The sequence below is a fragment of the Mugil cephalus genome, chromosome 10 (assembly GCF_022458985.1).
Source record: "Mugil cephalus isolate CIBA_MC_2020 chromosome 10, CIBA_Mcephalus_1.1, whole genome shotgun sequence".
NCBI classification, from domain to species: Eukaryota; Metazoa; Chordata; class Actinopteri; order Mugiliformes; family Mugilidae; genus Mugil; species Mugil cephalus.
The window spans coordinates 11,472,807-11,493,492 of record NC_061779.1 but is presented as its reverse complement, the minus strand read 5'-3'; the positions used below and the strand labels follow the sequence as shown (position 1 = coordinate 11,493,492).

Here is a 20,686-nt window from a genome sequence, read left to right as displayed (position 1 = left end):
AGTGGTCAAGAGCCAAAATACCATTATTACTGTATTTATGGTCCCCAGACTAAACATGCAGAAATAAGTTACTATCAAACAGGTAAATACAGTATAAAACCCAAAAGAGTTCAAAGATTTTTGCACTGAGAAAGTTTACGGTTGGGAGAAATAGTTAATTTTTATATATATTTTAATTTTAATTACTTTTGTAAATACAATCCTAGTTTATACAAAGAAATTATTGAAAAAATCTTCACTGCCAAGCCTCTTGAGGCTATTATTTTTGACACTATATAAATGAAATTTTGGACAAATAAACACAGATTGATTCCAATTAATTAAAAAAATCAAGTGTAAAATAAGTGTACACCCCCAATGGCTGTAGTTTTACAGCCACTGCCTATAATAAATTATGTGTTCAGCTCCAACAACATTGGATCCTTCATTTCCCACAATCAGTTGTCTGTTTTATCCTGCACAACCTATAGGTTTATTGGGCGCCCAAATAAATAAAATCCTGATCTTCTGAGACTGTTAAAATCTCCCTCGGAGTCACATCATAAAACAGTTTTCAGAGGCTGAGTAATATTAGAAAGAAAGATGATGTGTGAAATTGGTGGAGGGCCTTGACTTCATTTAAATGATTTATGCTATTTCCTTCAAAGCCTTTTCAAAACACTTTGACTCCCATTTCCGTAGTTAATGTGCTGTACAAATAAACTTAATGTTATTTATATATATAAAAAAAGGACCTAGCTCTGGATGATGGAATATTAGTTATAATAATAAAAAAAAATTAAAACTGATTATTCTGATGAGGGTCGTGTTGAATAATTGAGGAAATAATATTTCAAAATGATTAAATATGCGTTCAGGTCTTTGTCTCCCTCGCTTCCTCCCTCCCACGCCTCTCTCCAACTCCCTGCCTCCCTCCCAAACAGCCTCCTCCTCCTCCTCCTCCTCCCTCTCCCTGTGAGAACAAACGAGATGACCATCGTTGGATCAGCCTGACTCCATCAGAGTCACACCGAGGATCAGTGGGTGCAGGCGGGCAAACGACAGCCACAGGCGCACACAGCTCAGGATAGGAGGCACGCACGCACACACGCGCCCGCAGCGTTTTCCGGATTAAAATCAGCATCAGCTATGAACATCCTCCACATTAAGTAAACGGAGCCTTCTCTCTCTTCACCATTCACGCGTCGAGGATGAACGGGACTGCGGCGGCCACGGGATCGGCTTCTTGCCGTTTCGCCCACTATTTTGTTGTGTGTGGAGTGGACACGGAGACGGGCCTGGAGCCCGACGATGGAGCTGGTAGGTTTCAGTAAACACGAAAGAAACTAATTTAAAAAAATTAAAAAATAACGAAGCACACGGCCGAGCTTGTGTTTAAAGTCACGGTTTACATTTGACAGTTCGTTTAGGCCTTTGTGTGCTGCAGTGACAGACATTTAAACGTGTTTTTCTTTCTGTCACCGCTGTTGACAACGTTATCAGTGGGTAGTGTTGGAAAAACAGTGTATTTAACCAGAAAAATATGTCATTATTTCTACAGCTGCTTTGACAGGATCTGTATTTTTCTCTGAGCATCAGGTGCTGCTGAATTATATATTTTTAAACAGTGGTTTCTGACGCAAATAAAATATTAACATTTAAAGAAAAACCCCTCTCGTGAATACTAAGCAATTTAATTGAAAATGACAATTATCCCATATAGCAGCCCAGTCTCGTCCTTTTGTTTGACCTCTGCTCGGTTGTAAACACATTACATCTCTGCTCGGTTGATATTTCATCATATTTTCCTGACAGCATCGGGAGTCAGTTGAGGATATGCCTTTGTGTGTTTCTGCGAAGTCATCCACCTGGATCAGGAGCATTTTGAGGGAAAAAAGGGTTGAATGTAGAGAAAACAAGAGCATCCCGTTCTGCTCATTAAAGCTGGAACACAGCTGGAACATCCAGGCAGCGAGCTCGGGGTGAACGCAGCCGGGGCTCTGTGCTCCCAGATTACACTGTTATGTGATTCACAAAGCAGTGATTAATCCATGTGATGGCTCCTTGATTTCACTCAGACATGGCTCTGTCATGTTGATATGCAAAATGTACCTTTTCCTATGAAAAAAAAAAAAAAAAAAAAGGAATTGGATACTGTGCGGGCGGATGTGGAGGTTGCCACGGTAATGAAAGCTGCAGTGATGCTGCCTCAGTGTCAGGTGTTTGTGAGGGTTTATTTGTGGGGTTGAGCTCAGATATCAGGTGACGTTGCTTTCTCCTGTGCGGGGTTGTTGACACGGAGTTGAGGACAGATTCACCCTGGAGTCCTGTGTGACGTCTGTCCTGATTGTGTGCGTGTGTGTGTGCGCTGCAGTCTTTTGTGAGGAGACTCAACCAAAAAATAAAAAGATTAAAAAAAAGATGACAGTTTTTAGTTTAGGAGCAGTAGACAATAGTTACATCCTATCCTCTCTATGTCCGTCTTTGTGACAGCTCATGTAGAGCAGCTCCTTGGGGACGGGGTGGTGGTGGTTTGGGGAGAAGGTGCCTGAAACCGAACTGCTTTGTTTTGGATAAAAGCGCAGAATCAGATCAGAGGAGAACTGTGTATTTAGGACGAGATCTGGATCATGTGGGGTATGCATGGCCCTGCTGCAGATTTTCCAGAGCTCTAACTAACTAGACTTTGATAGCAGACCTCCTGCAGCGAGTGGCAACACTGCTGGCTGGTATATCTGAGCGCCTCCAATCTGCTTATGTAACAGCAGGTCATCTCAAGCCCACTGCAGCAGGGGACTCTGATCCTTTCAGGGGATTTCTGCCTCTGTGTCTTTCTCTTAACATATTCCCCAAAGCATTCACTGTGTTCAGGGTACATATATGTATACATCTCTCTCTATATATATGTGTTTAGATGAGGTCGCACAGTATGTCTTTTTGTGCGAGCGTGTAATTGGTGAGTGCCCACCGAGAGACAATCTGCTCTTGTTGGCTTCTCAATAGATGCCACTGTGCTTTCTGCAGCCTAATCAAATTTCACGTGACGTTCACTGTAGGAATGCTGAACGGCCGAGGCTTCGGGCCCGATGACAGTCACAGGGGGATGACATCAGTGGAGGGCGAGAACTCCCTGACCGAACAGAGCTGCACGTTATGATGTTGAACAGAAGACAAAGGACACTCAGTCGGAGACACTTTGAGGCACTCGGCACCTAATTTATCCTCTGTCTCTAAATCCGAGTGATCTGATTCCCCTCCAGTGGACGGACAGATTTGTAATTTAACGACGACGAGATTTTAAACGGCTCGAAGTGAAAAGTAATGACTCCTCATCAGTCAGTGCCAGCTGACACTTTAATCTCGGCTTTTTGTAACTGTCCTCATCATGTAGTGATGTGATGAATGGGCCGGTGGCGGTAATTCGGCGGGTTCTGCGGATGTGACAGTTGCGGTGAATATGAAACTCCAAAAAAACACAGACAAGACATTAAAGTAATCATGAACTAGGTCCATCTAAATTGTGAATTTTTGCAGATTTTCTCTCTCTTTTTTTTATATATTGATTTTGAACATTTCTAACGTGAAATTTCATAATTACTGCTGGTGATGTAAAGTGCCGCATACCTCACAAATGTCGCCTAATGCGTGATAATGCAGTAAGGGGGTGAAACACTAATTAGAAGCATTTAAGGTCTCCTACAAAACACGAAAACAAACCTCCCTCTACTCTGTGACACAGTAAAAACAAAAAAAACAAAAGAATAACAGAGGCTTCATTTACACGTGTTCTTTGGTGGGAACTCGCGTCAGGAGGAGAGTGTTTTTTTTTTTAATTGGGTCAGGTGATGAAACCCGGTCTGACGTAACCGATGACGAGCACAAAAGCTTTCTCTCGATGGCTACCTTCGAGGCCACAGCGGAAGTGGATGCCATGGCAACTCTTGTGTCTTTCTGCGAGGATTGCCTCTCCGGTGCCGGCTCCAACTCGTATCCTCAGCAAAGAGTACCCCCCCTCCTCCTCCTCCCCTTCCTCTTCTTCTTGCTGCGATCCATTAGCTTCTGTCTCCCACCTACCAGTCTGACTAACCTCAAGCGGTGCTCTTTTCTCACTCTGCCTGCGACACCGTTTCCTGCTTCGGGGGCCTCGTGCGTCATCTCGTAGGCAGGTTAAGGTGGATGAATGCTTCAGAGCTGACGGCTGAGAGACGGCTGTGGGTTTGCCATTTGCAGTTCGCCGTATAATGCCGGGATGGGAATTCATGGTGGATTAGTGAAATGGGGACTAGAGCAGGAAGAGTACTATCCGAGGGCCTTCCCTCAGAAAGTGGATGAATAATGGAAGCACCTCATCCACTACTATCACTCGATTACACACTCCTCTGAATCATACACACAGTTTACTTCTGTGGCCTCCTCTATCTTTCTCTATTTTTTTTCTCCTTTAACTCCTCATCCTTCATGTGCTCATACCCACAATGACAGCACTTTCTATGTAACCGGAGCTAGAAGCTGACACAAGGTGCAGGCCAATGCACCACGGAAATTTATACGGAATATGGAGTTATCTTGCGTGCGCAGCAAGTTCGGCTCTTTCAAAAAGCAGCATTTTAATCCGGAGCTCTCCCTGTGAGCGCAGACAGTTTCCTACACTTGCAGAGTCTAAGAGATGATGTGTGTTGTGTCACTTTTTTACAGTCTTATCTTTATGGTAATGAGTTGAGTTACGTAACCTATGGGAGGATTTTTCCATCTTTGCTGCAGAATGGTCCTTTGTTTTTTTTTTTTAGCCAGACATGGTTGACCTGTACGTTTGTTTTAATAAATCAAAGCCGCGTCCCCTCTGGCCTGTTAGAAGTTCTGATTCAGCTCCAATCAAAGTCAATTGTCACTAATATAATCCTCTCTGAACTCACTCTGTCTGTCTGTCTGTCTTTCAGGCGAGGGCTTCGAGCAGAGCCCCGTTCGAAGGTCCTTCAAGTCAAAGGTTCTGGTGCACTACCCCGAAAACACCGACAGGAACCCCTTCAACAGAGATGCTGTCAACATGGTGAGACGCCGGTTCACACGTAAATGCTCTGATTCTGCTTTGGTTGTTTTCTGTCACGGCAGTCAGACAACAAGATGCGTCTGATGTTGCTTTTCCGACCGGTGAATGTGAATAATGAAGGAAGCAATATTACCTGGAATAGTTCTTTTCATCTCTTTTTTTAGTATTTTCTTCAGCCAGTTTTTTTTTTTTCTTTGCTTAAATATGCAGAGCATGCTCATTGTTCACTGGTGGAAAATCAGGTCAGCCTCAGAACAGTTTGCAGTCAGATGGAAATTAATTAATGTTAATGTCTGCCCTTGTTTCTGCTCACATGTTAAGATTTGGTGTAAACAGTGTCCCAGAAGACACAGCGTTTCAGGTTATACTGTGACATAACAAATGAAATGACAAGAAAATACATCTATTTTTTTTTTAATTATATTGCTTGGCTTAGTCTTTATGTAGCATCTCAAAAATAATAATTTCTTTTTCCAATTTAAGTCAAATGTATTTCCTTTAACTCTCGGGAGATGGATCGGTTTTTGCACTAAGTGCATTTTGGAAAACAATACAAAAATAATGTCAGCACAATGATCTTTGCACCAGTTCTTTTTCTTTTGCTGCTGTAAGCTTGTTTTCTTTTTCTTTTTTTTTTACCCTGGATTTGGAACAATGTGTTCTCTAACAGATATGTTTAAAGCTTATTTTAGGGCAACTGTAGAAAAAAGTGTATGGTTTAGAAAATCCTGTTTATTTATTTATTTTTTTTTCAGCTTTATTCTAAACCCTCTTTTATGTTTCCTCTCTCCTTCCTGCTCTTCTTGTTTCTCTTAATTTCCTCTTCAGCTCTGTATGCCCAGAGGTCTCTCGTTCCGCACTCAAGCGGACAGACTCGACCCCCAGTTCCACTCGTTCACGCTCGCTTTCGATGACGGCACGCGCTCCTACGGCTTTGTCCACACCTTCTACGAGGAGGTGACCTGTCCTCAGATTATCACTGCCATGCAGACGCTCTGTCAAATGCACCACGTGGAGCATCACTCCTCTTCATCAGCCTCCTCCCCGTCCTCCTCCTCCGCGTCCTCTTCCGCCTCCTCGCCTTCCACCTCCAGTATGGACTCGCTGGCGAGCAGCTTGGATGAGTCAGACGGCGACTCTCTCCCCGGGGTGTCCGCCTGCCTCGGCTGCGTGGGCTCCTTCGATCCGGCACGCGACACCCTGTACGTGTCCAAAGCCCTCTGCCTCGTCACGCCGCTCCCGTTCCTCCAAGCCTCACGAGAGTTTCTGGCTCAGCTGCACCAGGCCGTCGCGTCGCAGACGGCCCCACCGCTCCCTCTAGAGAGCTACATCCACAACATCCTCTATGAGGTGCCCTTGCCTCCCCCAGGAAGGTCCCTGAGGTTCCACGGGGTGCAGGGGCCCATCGTGTGCCAGCGTCCCGGGCCGGGTGAGCTTCCGTTGGGGGAGTATCCTCTCGGAGAGGCGTTCTCCTTGCTCGGTGTGGACAATATGGTGAAGCTGCTCACCTGTGCACTCCTGGAGACGCAAGTCCTGCTCTACTCTCAAGGTGACCACACACTTCAGTTATTTGTAATACAATTTTGTCGTACATTTAAGATGTATTAAATTTAGCTGTTTAGTTTCAATCCTGTCCCTGTGCACCCTGGTTCACAGTGCACCTTCAACGGAACTGAGCAGTGAATGATTTTTATCATATAATAGTTAAAATGTATGCGGTGAAAAAGGATCTGATAACCACGACACAATTAGGATCTTTCTTTCTATATTCTTAACGATATCGTACGATATTGTACAGGTTGTGTTTGAATGACATATCTAATGACAATGATGACAATGAAGCATCCTCCGCCCTTAACTGTGCCAAGCGCTGTAGCATGGAAACATGAATTTTATTTATATCATCAACAAGAAACTAAACTAGCGTCTGGAGTTTGACTGAACGTCTGCTCCGCCCGACTGAAAATGACGCCTGCTGTTCGTGCTTTGAAGTGATTTACTTATTCTCATGCGCCGCCTTTTATCCCGTCTCGGCGCCTCTCCAGATTACCAGCGTTTGATGACGGTAGCGGAAGGCATCACCACCTTGCTGTTCCCGTTCCAGTGGCAGCACATCTACCTGCCCATCGTCTCCACGCCGCTGCACCACCTCCTGGACGCTCCCGTGCCGTTCCTGATGGGCATCCAGCGCAGAGACGGAGCCCAGCGGTCCTCCCTCCACCTCCCGCACGAGGTACGACACGCGACAAGGGAGCTACGGCGCGCCAATGCAGATCAGGATAGAGGCATCTAAAAGTGAAACATCCTCAAAGTTGCCCTCCGCCGCCAGCCAGTCGAACTGTGATGATAAATTTCCTCAGAGCTGCAAGCCCCCATCCTCCCTCCCCTTTTCAAATCCGATCCTGCATCCGAGATCACTTTATGCTGCATGAATGTCTCACTGATGCCTCTTTGAAGTCGCTCTGCCCCAGAAAAGAGGCGGCAGTGAGACAGCTCCAGGGGATGAAAGCAAAAACGCAGAGCTCGTCAGATCCAGAATAACGATGCTCACTGAATAATCAGTTGGCGTTAGAGGACGCCGCTTATTTATTTTTTAACCGTGCGCTTTGAAGGAATTATTTTAATTATACGTGCATATCCGCGATTAGTCTTGAGTCCTAATATGAAGTAATATGAAGAACCCAGAGCATGTACCGTTTCATGTTTGTTGATACACAGAAGAATCGGGAAACGGAGCGTAAATGTGGTGAAACAAATGTGTTTGTGTGATTTACTTAAAGCATAAACTCCCCTTTTAAAGTTTGTGTCTTCACTAAGAAGTAAAAACATGAACTAGGAGGATGAAGCTGTGGAGTCGGCTGCGCCTGTCCACTCGATAGTACATCTCCCAGCTCCCCCTGAGGCTATAAGCTGACTGCCGGAGGTCACTGCCGAAGGTCGTATTGCTGCTGACTGCTGCGCTTCACTGCTGCCTGCAGAGGCTTTTTTTTTTTTTTTTTTTTAATATCGGTAGCTATCTTTTTCAGTCGTGTCGTTCTTTGTTCAGCAGCTTTAAAGGTTTCCAGGTTTCATTTTGTTATTAGAGTCTGATATTGCAAGTTTCTACATGGTCTCCTGTTGAAGTGTTAACAGTAATAATTAGATATTTTTTAATTTTTACTGATTTTTCTATCGGAAAATAACACATCAACAAATGAGAAAAATAATAAAAGTTACAAATAAATAAATATATAAATAAAAAAATAGGTGTCTGGTTAATGGTTTTTATATGTTTAACTTTCTTATTTGTCTCATCGCAGGCCAACCTGTGTTTTGTGGACATTGACAACCACTGCGTGGAAGCTCCCGAGGACCTGCCCCTGTTTCCAGATCAGACCGAGCTAATCCAGGAGCTGAGCGAGGTTCTGCTAAAGTTCGGGCTCCCGCCTCAGGGAGGAGTGGTCACCAAGCCCACCACCACCATCACCTCCACCACGACCTCCTCGCCTCGCCTGAGCAGCCTGGTGCTGGAGGACCTGATGGAGGACCGGAGGAACGGGAACCTCGGAGGCGAGGAGCTGGCGGTGCTGGAGAAACTCCAGGCTCTGGCTAAGAGGTGCGGAGGAGGAAAGATGTCCGAGGGAGGCAAGACTCTGTTTGAAGAGGAGGAGGAGGAGGAGGAGGAGCTGAAGGCCGCAAAGCTGAATATTCAGCTCAGGGAGGTGTTCGCTGTTCGTTTTGCTGCCATGTTTGGCAGGTATGAGGAGTTTGTCATCCACAGCGCTCTGGATTTGGACTCCTGGTTGAGCAACCGAGAGGGGACGTTCAGCTTTGACAAGGTACTTCAGAAGATTCCCTCATAATGTACACAACCAGTCAAAAGTTTTAGAACTCTCCAGTATTTCTTCTTTTTCTGGAAACTGAGCTGTCCACTCCATGTTTTCAGGCTTTTCCATCTTGTTTGTATCCTATCCAGCTAATTTTTTGGTCATTATTTTGCTGTAGAATGAAGCCCTGCCCAACTATACTAGAGCTATACTGCGTACTGCTCTAAAACTTTTAACTAGTAGTGTATAATAATCATATTTAGCCATGTGTGGATTGTTTTAACGCACTGTTTTAAATGTTTCAGGGTTCCTTCCTCTCAGTCCAGCCGGCGAAACACCTGCGCTTCTTGTCCCGGTTCCTGGAGACATCCATGTTTTCTTCTTTTGTGGATGGGAAAGTTATATCTCGCTGGGCCGACAGGGAGCCGCTGCAGCAGCTGTTTGACAACCGCTTGGAGCGGGAACGACTGTATGACGCGGTCGACGAGGATTCGCGCATCTGTCCTTACAGGAAAAACACCACGCTCTTTGAGTCGGGTGAGTTCAAGGCGCTCAGGATGAAAACGGGATGAAATAAAGGGGAGCGACACAACATGTCAAATATGTGTAAAGTTTACAGTGAAGTTTTAATGCAGAGATAACTATTTTCAGTGCTTCCTACTCATTTTAAAAAATTAAAAAAAAAGTAAAATAAAAAAAAAAGCCTGACCTGGTGATGTTACCCTAAGGCTAATGAAAACCCGCAATGTTATTCATATGAGACTTCTGCACCAGAACATTTAAATGAGAAAGGTTTCTTGTCAAGGGAGCGTCTCTTAAATAAAAATGAACGTCAAACAGACTAAGTAATTATTGAAACTCAAAGCGGATTGAATCTGATAGAGAGGAGAGAGTTGAATTAGGGAATTAAACGAGGGGTGAACTGCAGGATATAGTGGGGGATGAGGATTATATAAACAGAGCTTGTGACAGTGCTGTGTGTCCTCCAAAAACCGCTCCAAACCGTTTGAAGTTCTGCCAACCTCACAACACAAACTGCAACGCTCACATCTCTGTCTATCCGTGCCGTTTATGACTCAGAGATGGTGCTTTACCTCTTTTCCATCACACCACCAAGTCAATTATATCTCGTCTTAAGCTATAGGTTCGTGTGATCCTTCTTGCAGCTAAACAAACTTACCGGCAGATTTAACACAACACACAACCTTTCACTCGAAGCCTCTGTTTGAACCGTCATGTCTACATTTGTCTCCGCAGCTCAGGCCACCGAGCGCCGGCTGCTGAAGGCCGACCACACAGCCATACACCCCCACCTGCTGGACATGAGGATCGGCCAGGGTCGCCACCACCCGGGCTACTTCCCCAAGCTGCAGGCCGATGTGCTCGCACAGGCGCAGAACACAAACAAGTGAGATTTGAATTCTGTTGGCACGTCTGTGGAGATTCCCCGTCGTCAAGGGCATGGCTGAAAACAAAGCTGAAACAAAGGCAGCTGGAATTGGTCGAGTTTGCATCAAGAAAAAAGTCAGGACTCCGCGGTACACCCTAAGGACAAGGAAGACTCATTAGAGGGCAGCAATAATGTACAAATATTTAGGCAGAGAAGAAGGATGGCTTGAATCTGAATTACTTTATTGATCCCAGGGGGAAATTACTTTTCGTTACAGCAGCTCCTACTCAAAGTGTACCGGTGTTCAGAACAAAGAGTAATGTAGGCAATAAGAATAAGTAAGAACAAGTAGGCAATTATAGTAACAATACATGCATCAGTATAAAAATATATATAAAAATATGTACAAGTATAAGTGAACATGTGTTCTGAGTTGTTGCTCTATAATAAAGAAAAGTACTGGGAGCCACAGCAATTTATGTAAGATTGTTAAGGCTTGATGTCAAATTACAATTTCACACCACGGCTCATTAGGCCTCCACTCACTGTGGAAAACTAGGTCAAGCTGAGCGTTGAATTTTCCCTGGTCAAGTCTGTTTAAAGTGTGCACCACCCACAGATGATCCTATAAAAACCTAAACACCACCAGCCATTTAGAACTAAAGAAGCTTCTTGATCTTTGTTTTAGCTTTGTTTTTGGTATTGATGCTTAGGAAAAATTATAATTGTGATCAAAACTATATATACGTTATTTTAGGAGGGACGTAAACTCACAAATATGATCTCTTGTAAATCTGAAGCTTTTAAATAGTTGGCTAAAAGTCATGTACAGATAAAAGTTAATAGTTAAAAGTCACGGTGATTAAATAAGCGAATAAAGTAGTAGATTAAGCACAAAATTTAAATATAGAAACACAGTCGCACTCACTTCAATGTGCTTTTACTGTGATGTGGATCCCCCTGGATAAAGGCTATTACGTTATGTTATGCTAAGTTTATTTGTGCCGTGTCGTCAGGTGGTCCGGTCGTGTCACGGCGTCGCGCAGATCCGAACCCAAAAGATCAACCGATCACTCAGGAGTGGACAACGAACCCAGACAGGTACCTTTAAGCCTGCAGATATAATATTCAGGCTTCGGGGGTTGTCTATCTTTGACGTGTGACGTTTTATTTATTCAACAGAAACACACATACACGAGGAAGACCCTGCGGCAGTCTAAACTACTTGACCCGTCGCCTCAAGCCGTCACTCAGACTCACAGAGAGTTCGTTGATGACCTGCTGAGCGAGTGTCGTCTGAAGGTGAGGGCCCTCGGGGGAAAGCGCGGCTGTCAATAAAAATCCCTGTTCAAGGTTAATACCACAAAACGACCTCTGCCTATTTTTTTTTCCCCCCTTAAGACCAAACGGATGTTGATGGAGCGGATGGGGAAGGAGAGTGTGGAACTGGGTCAGGGGGAGGCAAACATCACAGGCCTGCAGGAAAACACACTGATCCACGGTCTGTGCGACCTGCTGGAGAGAACCTGGGGCCACGGGCTGCAGATGAAACAGGTCAGACATGTGATTTAACTCGTCTGCTGCAGACTTAACCGGCAGACACTGCATGCCTTTATATGAAGAGATAAACTGAACCTACATCATGTGCGTGAACACAGACCGAACTGAATGAGCATGTTATTGACAAGTGTGTTTATCCTGAGCAGGGGAAGTCCGCCCTTTGGTCTCATCTCCTTCACTACCAGGCCGCCCAGGGCAAGACGGAGGCACCGGCCGAGTCTCCAGGTCAGAGCACAAGTCGATCATTTTGTTTTTCTCTTGTAAATCACAGAGTTAAGAGTAAACTGATCATCTGTGTTGTTTGTGCCTCAGACCAGAAAACGCTTGACGATGGCACTTTGCTCCCGAGAGGATCGTTAATACAGGACATGAGGTAAAAGAGGGGAAACACACACTGATCTTGGAAACTGTGTGCGTGAAGTTCAGAATGGTATGAAAGGCTGATTACAGACCCATTCATGGCCTACGTCACCATGACATCACGATGTTAGCTGGAGGCAAAACAGAACAGGCAAACACTGTCACTTGACCACGAAAATGTCGTCTTGCTGTATTTTTTGGGGCCAAAACCAAAAAAATCAAAAACACTAACTCGAAGTTTTATCACATACCAACCACTGCCATTCGTAGACAACTTTGGTTTGGTTTTGGCCATTAAAAGGAAAGGATTGGAGTGAGACAATCAACAACAATCATGCACACTTCTTATCAGATAAGATTAATATGTAACGCATCATCAGTTTCAGCCTGGATAACGTTATGGGTTAGAATAAATTGTGACTGAAATTACGTTAAGTTTATCATTATTTGGAGGATTCTTGATACGTGTTAATGCTAATGCTAACTGCGAGCTAAGGCAACGTTAGTGTCCAAGCAGAATTTCCATTTACTACGTTACCCTCCACAGTGGTTCCACTTACTTCTTGTAATATCTTTGTTGGTGGGACTTCACTTGATAAAGACAGACCAGATTTCGTCTCCTGTGTCAAATCGTCCTTTGGTTAAATCGTCCATCCAGTGAGTGAGAGTGTACGCGGTCGGTGAATATAGTCCCATCAGTCAGAGTCAACTTTTTAAAATAACAGTCACGGTCTCAGAGAGTTCGTGTATTAGAGTATTCTCTAAAACATGCATTTTACTCATCCATTCTTGCCAAAACAGTCCATTGAAATACGCTAACTATTGTTTACAAGCTATAGTGTCTTAAGATGTTTTGCATCCAGTTAAGCCCCGCCCCTCAAAAAACATCACATTGTTTAGAAACCGTGAAGGGGTCTATGGGTTGGATGCCTTGTGCATGATCTCACGATTTAATGCAGCATTTCTTACTGCTCTTCCAGGTTCATCCAGACCATGAGTGAGGGTCTGTCTGAGGTGGGTCAGGCCCGAGCTTGGATTCATCTGGGTCTGGAGAAGAAAATGCTTTCCCAACACCTCAAAGAGCTGCTAAAAAAACAGGAGCTGCTCAGGTCAGCTGTCAAAAAATTACAGGAAGACATAAATACTTTTTATTTGTAGTTTTATCTGACAGGCGTTTTGTTCCCTTTTTGTCCCCCGACAGGCAGCTGTATAAACCTCATGCATTCCTGCTCTGTGAGGAAGAAAGGGAACAGTTTTTGTTCCACCTGCTGTCTCTCAACACTGTGGACTACCTCTGTTTTACACGCGTCTTCACGTCCATCTGTAAGTCCCGTAAAGTTTAACAGCACAACGGCAGAGTTTACAGGCAGTTTTGTGGCCTTCAAGGGCACTGGAAGGCACTGAAAGTTGGCTTCGGCATTTGCTTTACAACACGCATCACCACCCAGCTGGCCTTGTAAACACGTTTTATGTCAAACATCCTTTGTGTTCCCACAGACCCTCTAGACCTCGAGCAGTAGCCATTAAAACTTCCAGCACCATGAGAGTTTTGTGGGAACAGTGAGTTTAAAGAGTGAAGGAGAAGACATAAATACATACAACTTCATGTGTCTCTCCAGGTATTCCATACCGCGTCGTTATCATACCCATGAAGAAGCTGAGCATCGCCATGGCAACAGTCAACCCTTGGGTGTGTGTGTCAGGAGAACTGGGGGATTCAGGAGTTAGACAGATCCCAAAGAATACGCAAGAAATCTTTTTCCAGGTTTGTCTTCACCTCTCTGTGATGCACATGCATCCATAAACTCACCTGACAGAGACGCACGCCGAGTCGCTCTTTAACAGTGTTTTTTTTTTAATTTTTATTTCAGTGCAAGAACCTGGGCCGGCTGAGCACGCTGCAGCTGGGACAGGAGAACTCCGGCCTGCTGGCCAAGTGTCTGATTGACTGTGTGATGGTGTACAACGAGATCACTGGACACACCTACAAGTAAGATTAACGCTCTGGTCTCATCTCATCTGTAAAAGCTTATTGTGACCTCAAGGTACAGCAGCTTCCACTCTGATATTGAGTCAAAGACATGATGACATTTAAATTATCCTCACTGCCAAATAGTGGTCACCCGGACTTCTTTAAACCCTCACAGCTCATAAAAGCAGACAGAAAATAAGAGGTTTTATTATCCATAAGTTAAGTAAAACTCCCGTCATTCACAAATTTGCTGCATTCAGCTGTCTGTGACCACTGTTCCCGTTTCTAATCGGCTGAATGTTTTTGGGTTTTTTACGTACTGTACTTTTAAAATGTTTCTTTTTATTCGTGTATGTGTATGTGTATTTTTCTTGTGAGTGAGAACTTGTGATTCTTAATTAACTCACCTGGATAAACAAAGGTGAATTAAATCAATAAATGTCACTGAGCTGCGGGACGGAGCCATTATAATACACAACTCTAACCGTTGTTAATCTAACTCTGTTGCAACTAACTCTGTTGCACATTTGCACAGAGACACAAGACACTTTAGACACTTTAGCTAATTGTATGATGAGAAACTTGAGCCAAATGTTTCATTCACTGTTTAAATATAAATTTTTTGTAAACTGTACTTCTACCTTATTCTTATTTTATTTTATTCTTATGTCTGTGTCTTGGTCATATATGTTTTTCTCATCTTCTGGACAAAACCATTTCCCTGTGAGGATCAATAAAGTGATCTTCTGCCAAATAAGTCGGGTCATTGAAGGAAAATCAGAAAATTATTTAATTAATCGGCTAAAACGTGCGGAACCTCTGGAGCGACTCTTGGACATCAGCCGATCATAATAAAACAAATCTTTCTTTCTTTCTTTTCAGGTTCCCGTGCGGCCGGTGGCTGGGTAAAGGCGTGGGCGATGGCAGCCTGGAGAGAGTGCTCATCGGTCAGCTGGTGTCGCCTGGTGCAGAGGAGGATGCTGGAAGGTGGACGGGGACGCCTCCGGAGCTGCCCTCTCCTTCTCAGAGTGTGCGGACAGTGCTGGGATCTCTTGGCAGCCGAAGCCGTACGTACTAACAAAGAACGCATTCTTTGGCACAATAGCTGACCTACTTGTTTGTGCGCTCATTGCAAAAACAGATCCTGCTCCTGTATCGCCTTTCCATATTGTGCCTGTTGTTCTTCACCCCCCCCCTCGTGTTTATCATCCCCGTGCTTCTATTTTTAAGTATTTTCTTCTTTTATGTTCTCAGGAATGCTGTCTGTTGAAGTACAAGAGGATATGAGGGAGGCGGCGAATAACCTGGTGAAACATTTCCACAAACCCGAACAAGAGGTGTGCGAGTGCTCGATTCAGTTCCTGCACTGATTTAACTTGATTGCTCACTAAGCTCAGAGTTCAAATGCAGAGAAAGAGTATCCTAACAGCCACTCTCAGCCTCCTGCGCGTTATTTTTATCTCTAACACGGTTCATTACCCCGACTTCTCCAGCACAAGCCTCATTTGTCTCTCTTGTTCATCAGACTAGACTCTTTTCTCTCAGTGGCGCTGCAGAGGCTTGATGCATCACTTAAAAAAAATTATAGTTAATGTGGACATCTTTAGTGCGCAGGCTTTAATTTACATGCACAGGCTCTCTCTACTTTCCTTTCATAAATAAAAGAAGTGCCTTTTTGGGATATACCTCACTCACAGTGACTTTGTTAACCCAGTGCTCGCTTTTCTGTCGTCCCAGAGGGGAAACTTGACAGTCCTCTTGTGTGGTGACGGAGGTCTGGTGCTTTCCTTGGAGAAGTTCCTGCTCCATGGCTTCAAATCAAACCGTCTCTTCCAACGAAACGTGTTCGTTTGGGACTTTGTGGGTGAGTACTGTGAGCGATGTCTGCATCGTGTCTCCATCTAGTGGTGCCCAGTCTGAATTTTACATCTCAGGTTTCGTGCAACAAAGAATGATTGATATGTTTTGGTAACGGGCAGCGTCGCGTCGCACCAGTGTTTTCTCATCTTGGCAGATTATGAATAAGTTATGAACTAAAAGTGCCGCCAACTCTGTCCCACAGAGAAGGCAGTGGTTTCCATGGAGACGGCCGATCAGATGGGCGACCTGCACGGATCGACGCTAACTAAAGGTGCACCCTGCGACTCGCTGTGTCTCTACGTGAACGCCATCAATGCATCACCCCGAAATATTGGCAAAGAGGGAAAGTTACAGCTGTTTGTCTGCCTGGGAATCAGGTGACTAGACGTGATTTATTTATTTTGAAATACAATTTTATTATTTTGAATATGAAATATGAATCAAGCAGTCAATCAGATTGTATTTATATAGAACCTCGCAAAAAAATGAAAGTGCAAAGTGAAATAAAAGGACTTTGGAGACTAATGCACAAGTTAAAATAATAAAAGATCAATATAAAAAAATACATTAATAAATAAAAATATAAAATTGATAAAATATAAAAGCATAGTATGATATAAGAACATTAAAAACAGAATGACGTAAAATGCAGGATAAAAAATATTGAATAAAATATAGACACGCTTGTAAAAATAAAGATAATAAACAATAAAAAATAAAAAAATAAAAAAGCATTTTAAGGTATCAGTGTTTCGAGCTCCACTCAGATCCACCAGCCGGTGAAAACAGCATCGCTACATGTTTTTGTTCTACTCTGTGGAACAGTTAAAAGAGAGAGGAGCCAGAGGATGTGAGAGGCCTTTTATAGTTAATGCAATAAAAGCATCTCTGAGATATAATCTGGTGTAAGTCCATTGAGTGCTTTAATAATTAATAAAAGTAGTTTAAAATCAATACGAAAACTAACAGGCAGACAGTGTAAGGGTTTTAAAATATAGAGAAATAACTAATATCACCAAATGCCTCAACAAACAAAGGAAAAACTGGATTAATATTAGAAAACTGTTGGTGGGATAAAAGCAAGTGTAGGTGAGGAATCCAACCATTATTCAACCAAATTACTAATATAATTAACCAAATGTATGTTAAAATGTTCATTAAGGTTTAAAATTTTTTGTGATATCAAAACATGAAGTACATGAAAGGGAGCTAAACTAAGTCCTGAGGTCTGGTCAACAGACTTATAAGAAAATGATCTAACAAAAAAAAGGAAAAACTCAATCTAAAATCAAAAAGACAGTGCAAAAAATTTGCATTAATAAATCTGTGTTATGTAGGGTAATGTGCAAGACAAGAGTTTAGTTCGTGGGGAGTTAGTGAGTCAGCAGGTTTCCTCTTGGTATCTGATGTTATTATAATGTGGTTCAGGCGAAATAGTTTTCCTCTTAATTCTCTATTCACATAAGAAAACGCAAACATTATTCAGAAATATATCTGCATTAGTGATCTTAATTAACTTGACTTATACCAAATAAATTGAATAATTTACACATCAGATAAGAAATATTCTTTGAAGAAACACAGATCTAAGTTTTCTTAGAATGAAGAGATTGTAATTAGTGACACGGTTACCGTGCTATTAGCCTCTGTGCTGTAAGGTCAGATACGGTCGATAAGTGGCCTCTAGTCTCATATATTCTGTCAAACAAGACAAGGTACGTGGTGCTAGTTTTATATTCCACTCAGATAATTTGACTTTAATTACAGATCAAGCCTCCTCAGATATTTATGGCACCGTTATTGACCATCTGCTACTTTCTCTTGGCAGGGACCGGCTCCTCTCCCAGTGGCTCCCCCTGTTGGCAGAGTGTCCCCTGACAGCCCGGACCTACGAGGACGGCGCTCTGCTGCGGGACCGTGCCGCTGTGCACTCCCTCTCTCGCATCCTGCACACGCTAAACGAGTTCAGCATCACCCTGGAGACGGCACTGGTTAAAGGGGTGAACCTCTGACCGCGAGGTTCAGGCCTCGTGCTGTAAAGCCACTGAAGGAAGGCACGCCGACGGGTCTAAAAGTGTTCGTGTTTCCATCCGTGACTGAAGGAGATCCATTCAGACTAATGTGACTCCATCTTCAAATCAACCAGGGGACTGGATGAAGTCACTGAACTCAAACACCAAACATATTGCCTTGTTCACTGATGTAAATGTCTTATATACTGTATTTGCTTCAGGAAATAGTCCTATGCTTGTTTACACTGTGAAATTCTGTTTCCTCGAGGAGAAAACGGAGTCATCGATAAACTCACATCTACCATAGACATTTTACGCGCCCACGTCATTTTACTGTATCCGACCCGAGGACAACTATAAATGTTCTTCTACTGGTGTATTGCTTGCACTTCAATTTTAAACTAAGCACATGCATGGCCAGAAACTGTTTGTTTTATGTCTCTCTGTGATGTGATCTAAAATATATGGACTCAGGCCTTATTATGATTATTATAATTATTATTGTTATGATTATAATTATTATTATTCATATGAACATTTCCATTCATCCATTGGATATTTTACTAGGTATACTCAAGAAAAATAATGTAATGGTAAAAGAAAAGTATTATTATCGTTATTACTGTAAAATGTTTGGCCTGATTCTCATTGTCTATTTCAGTTTGGGGTCACATCCTCATCCTCGTCCTCTGAAGGGACAAACACTGGACCCAAACCGGTGTCCTAGTTGTGTCAGTTCGGTTAAGGTTTGTCATTTTGTCAGAAAGCTCTCGCCCCGTCTCTCTTGTTGTAAATATTTTTGCTTCATCAGACCTTCTTGTCCATCCTGTTTGAAGATGTTCAGTTTGTTTTTTTCATGGTGAATCTCATTTATCTCGTCCGTGTAGAACAATAGGCTCCACTCTGGACGCTCTTTCTTATGTGGATGAACGTCACACCGTTTGTTTCTGAACTGTTCAATTGTCTTTGCAAAGGTCAGACAATGAATAGAGCACAGGTTCTTTAAAAAAAGCAAAAAAAAAAAAGAAGCTCAGTATTATGTTGACGTTGCATTTTATTTAACAGTCGAGGAAATATGAAAATGCTGTCTCCTGCACTATCCTGCAAGCACTATGTAACCCACCATGACCAAGCCCCCGTTATTGTTTAAATACAGATTAGAGAGAGAGCAATAAATAATTGTTATTTATGAAATGTGATGTTGAAAATTAAAGTTAATATTGATATAAGTGACATGTCTTGGTGTAATTATTATTATTTTTTTTTTGCTTAGAGCAAATTTAATGTTGCAAATCATTTACACTAGCACCACAAACGTTACACTTATTAAAAATAATGGGGCTAAAGTTGTACCCTCTGATAAAGTGCTCATATGTTTTTGCAGTTGTAACGACCTCATGAGCCATAGAAAATACCCAATAATTAAATATTTCAATTAAATGACGCTGAACTAAAGTCTCATTTGGTCTTGCTCTTATATAGCGCTTTTCTACCTACTCAAAGGTACTCCAAGAACAATTTTACAGTTTTTACAGTCAGAGACACATCCACCCATTCGCTCACACCAAGCACACACACATTCACACACCAGTGCCAGTTGCACTGGGAACAACTGGGGGTTCAGTGTCTTGCTCAAGGACACTTCGGCATATGGCACACGTGGGGGATCAAACCGCTAACCATTCATGGACAACCCGATCTACCTACTGAGACATAGCCGCCCATTTGGAAGAGATTGTAATGCTAATTTTATTAAGTTTATTTTTTTAACTCATAGGAGTGGCTGTAATGTAACAGTGCTGGATCAAATCTTAGCATCTTCTACAGCTGATCATTTATTTTGAACTCTAGTGCACCACTCAGGTTTCCCCATAGGACAGCGTCTTTTTTTCCGAAAAAACTAAATAAATAAAAAAATCCAATATATAAATTAATGCATGAAGTTTTACTGCTGGACTGTTATGTTGGAATACATCCATAGACACTTCATTAAGCTTCATTAACAAAAATGAGCACCTTCCTTACTCTTCCTGTTATGCATTTGTTTCCAGTAGTGTACCTAATATACTGGCAACTCCGTATAATGCAGAACAGCAAACACAACAGTCCGTACATTATCATACAGATGTTTTTAGGATGTACATGCACCGACCAGGCATAACATTATGACCACCTGTCTAATATTATTGTGTAGGTCTCCCTTGTGCCTCAGAGACAGAGCTGTGACTCATCAGAGAATGGACTGAGGGTGTCCTGTGGTGTCCGATGACTGGATGTTGTTGGTGGGGACCTTTGGGTCATATGTGTTTCAGGGAGGGGTCTCTGTGGATCAGGCTTGTTCCAGTATCCCACAGACTTTTGATCATCTTGTGCTGCTTTTCATGATTTTTTTTTAAGTTGTCCCTTTGGTATGGGGTGGGAGTGCCTGGTCTGGCCTAGGTGCATCCACATGACTGCCAGGTCCAAATGTTTCCCAGCAGAACTCTCAATTGTCAGAAAATGGCCAATGTTATTTACTTCTCCTGCCAGTGGTTTTAATGCTGCGGTGGATGATTTGCTCGCTATTGCTCGCGTTACAAATGGCTGTTCTTTTCTAAAACTGACCGCAGGATGGAGGCCAAGCGTCACCCGCCTTTTTATTTACAACTAATCTGGTCTGTTTGTCACGCAATTCAAATCAACAAAGCCCCACACCGTGCT

The 20,686-nt window shown here is 43.0% G+C and overlaps 1 protein-coding gene across 2 annotated transcripts; it reads left to right on the top strand.

Annotated features, from left to right (window-relative positions):
• Positions 1–958: 958 nt before the first annotated feature.
• On the top strand, positions 959–19,215 carry LOC125015211 (DENN domain-containing protein 5B-like). 2 transcript variants are annotated; one of them, XM_047596913.1, is made up of 21 exons: positions 960–1,299; positions 4,917–5,026; positions 5,855–6,575; positions 7,072–7,259; positions 8,326–8,844; positions 9,138–9,369; positions 10,090–10,240; positions 11,239–11,323; positions 11,405–11,524; positions 11,624–11,776; positions 11,929–12,007; positions 12,095–12,155; positions 13,123–13,251; positions 13,344–13,465; positions 13,762–13,907; positions 14,014–14,132; positions 14,997–15,181; positions 15,369–15,451; positions 15,852–15,978; positions 16,177–16,351; positions 17,803–19,215. In XM_047596913.1, the coding sequence occupies exons 1-21, from the start codon at positions 1,191–1,193 to the stop codon at positions 17,984–17,986; spliced, it is 3,798 nt and encodes a 1,265-aa protein (XP_047452869.1). In that variant the 5' UTR covers positions 960–1,190; the 3' UTR covers positions 17,987–19,215. The 2 variants fall into 2 exon arrangements, with proteins under 2 accessions (XP_047452868.1, XP_047452869.1); XM_047596912.1 differs by having other exon boundaries at positions 959–1,299; positions 11,929–12,155.
• The last annotated feature ends 1,471 nt before the right edge of the window (positions 19,216–20,686 follow it).

What these genes read in the sequence shown, in the direction of transcription:
- LOC125015211 (XM_047596912.1), top strand. Translation starts at nt 1,191, where the DNA reads ATGAACGGGACTGCGGCGGCCACGGGATCGGCTTCTTGCCGTTTCGCC. An exon ending in CCCTCCACCTCCCGCACGAG is followed by an intron (nt 7,260 to 8,325) that starts GTACGACACGCG and finishes GTCTCATCGCAG; the next exon opens with GCCAACCTGTGTTTTGTGGA. An exon ending in TCGTTAATACAGGACATGAG is followed by an intron (nt 12,156 to 13,122) that starts GTAAAAGAGGGG and finishes CTGCTCTTCCAG; the next exon opens with GTTCATCCAGACCATGAGTG.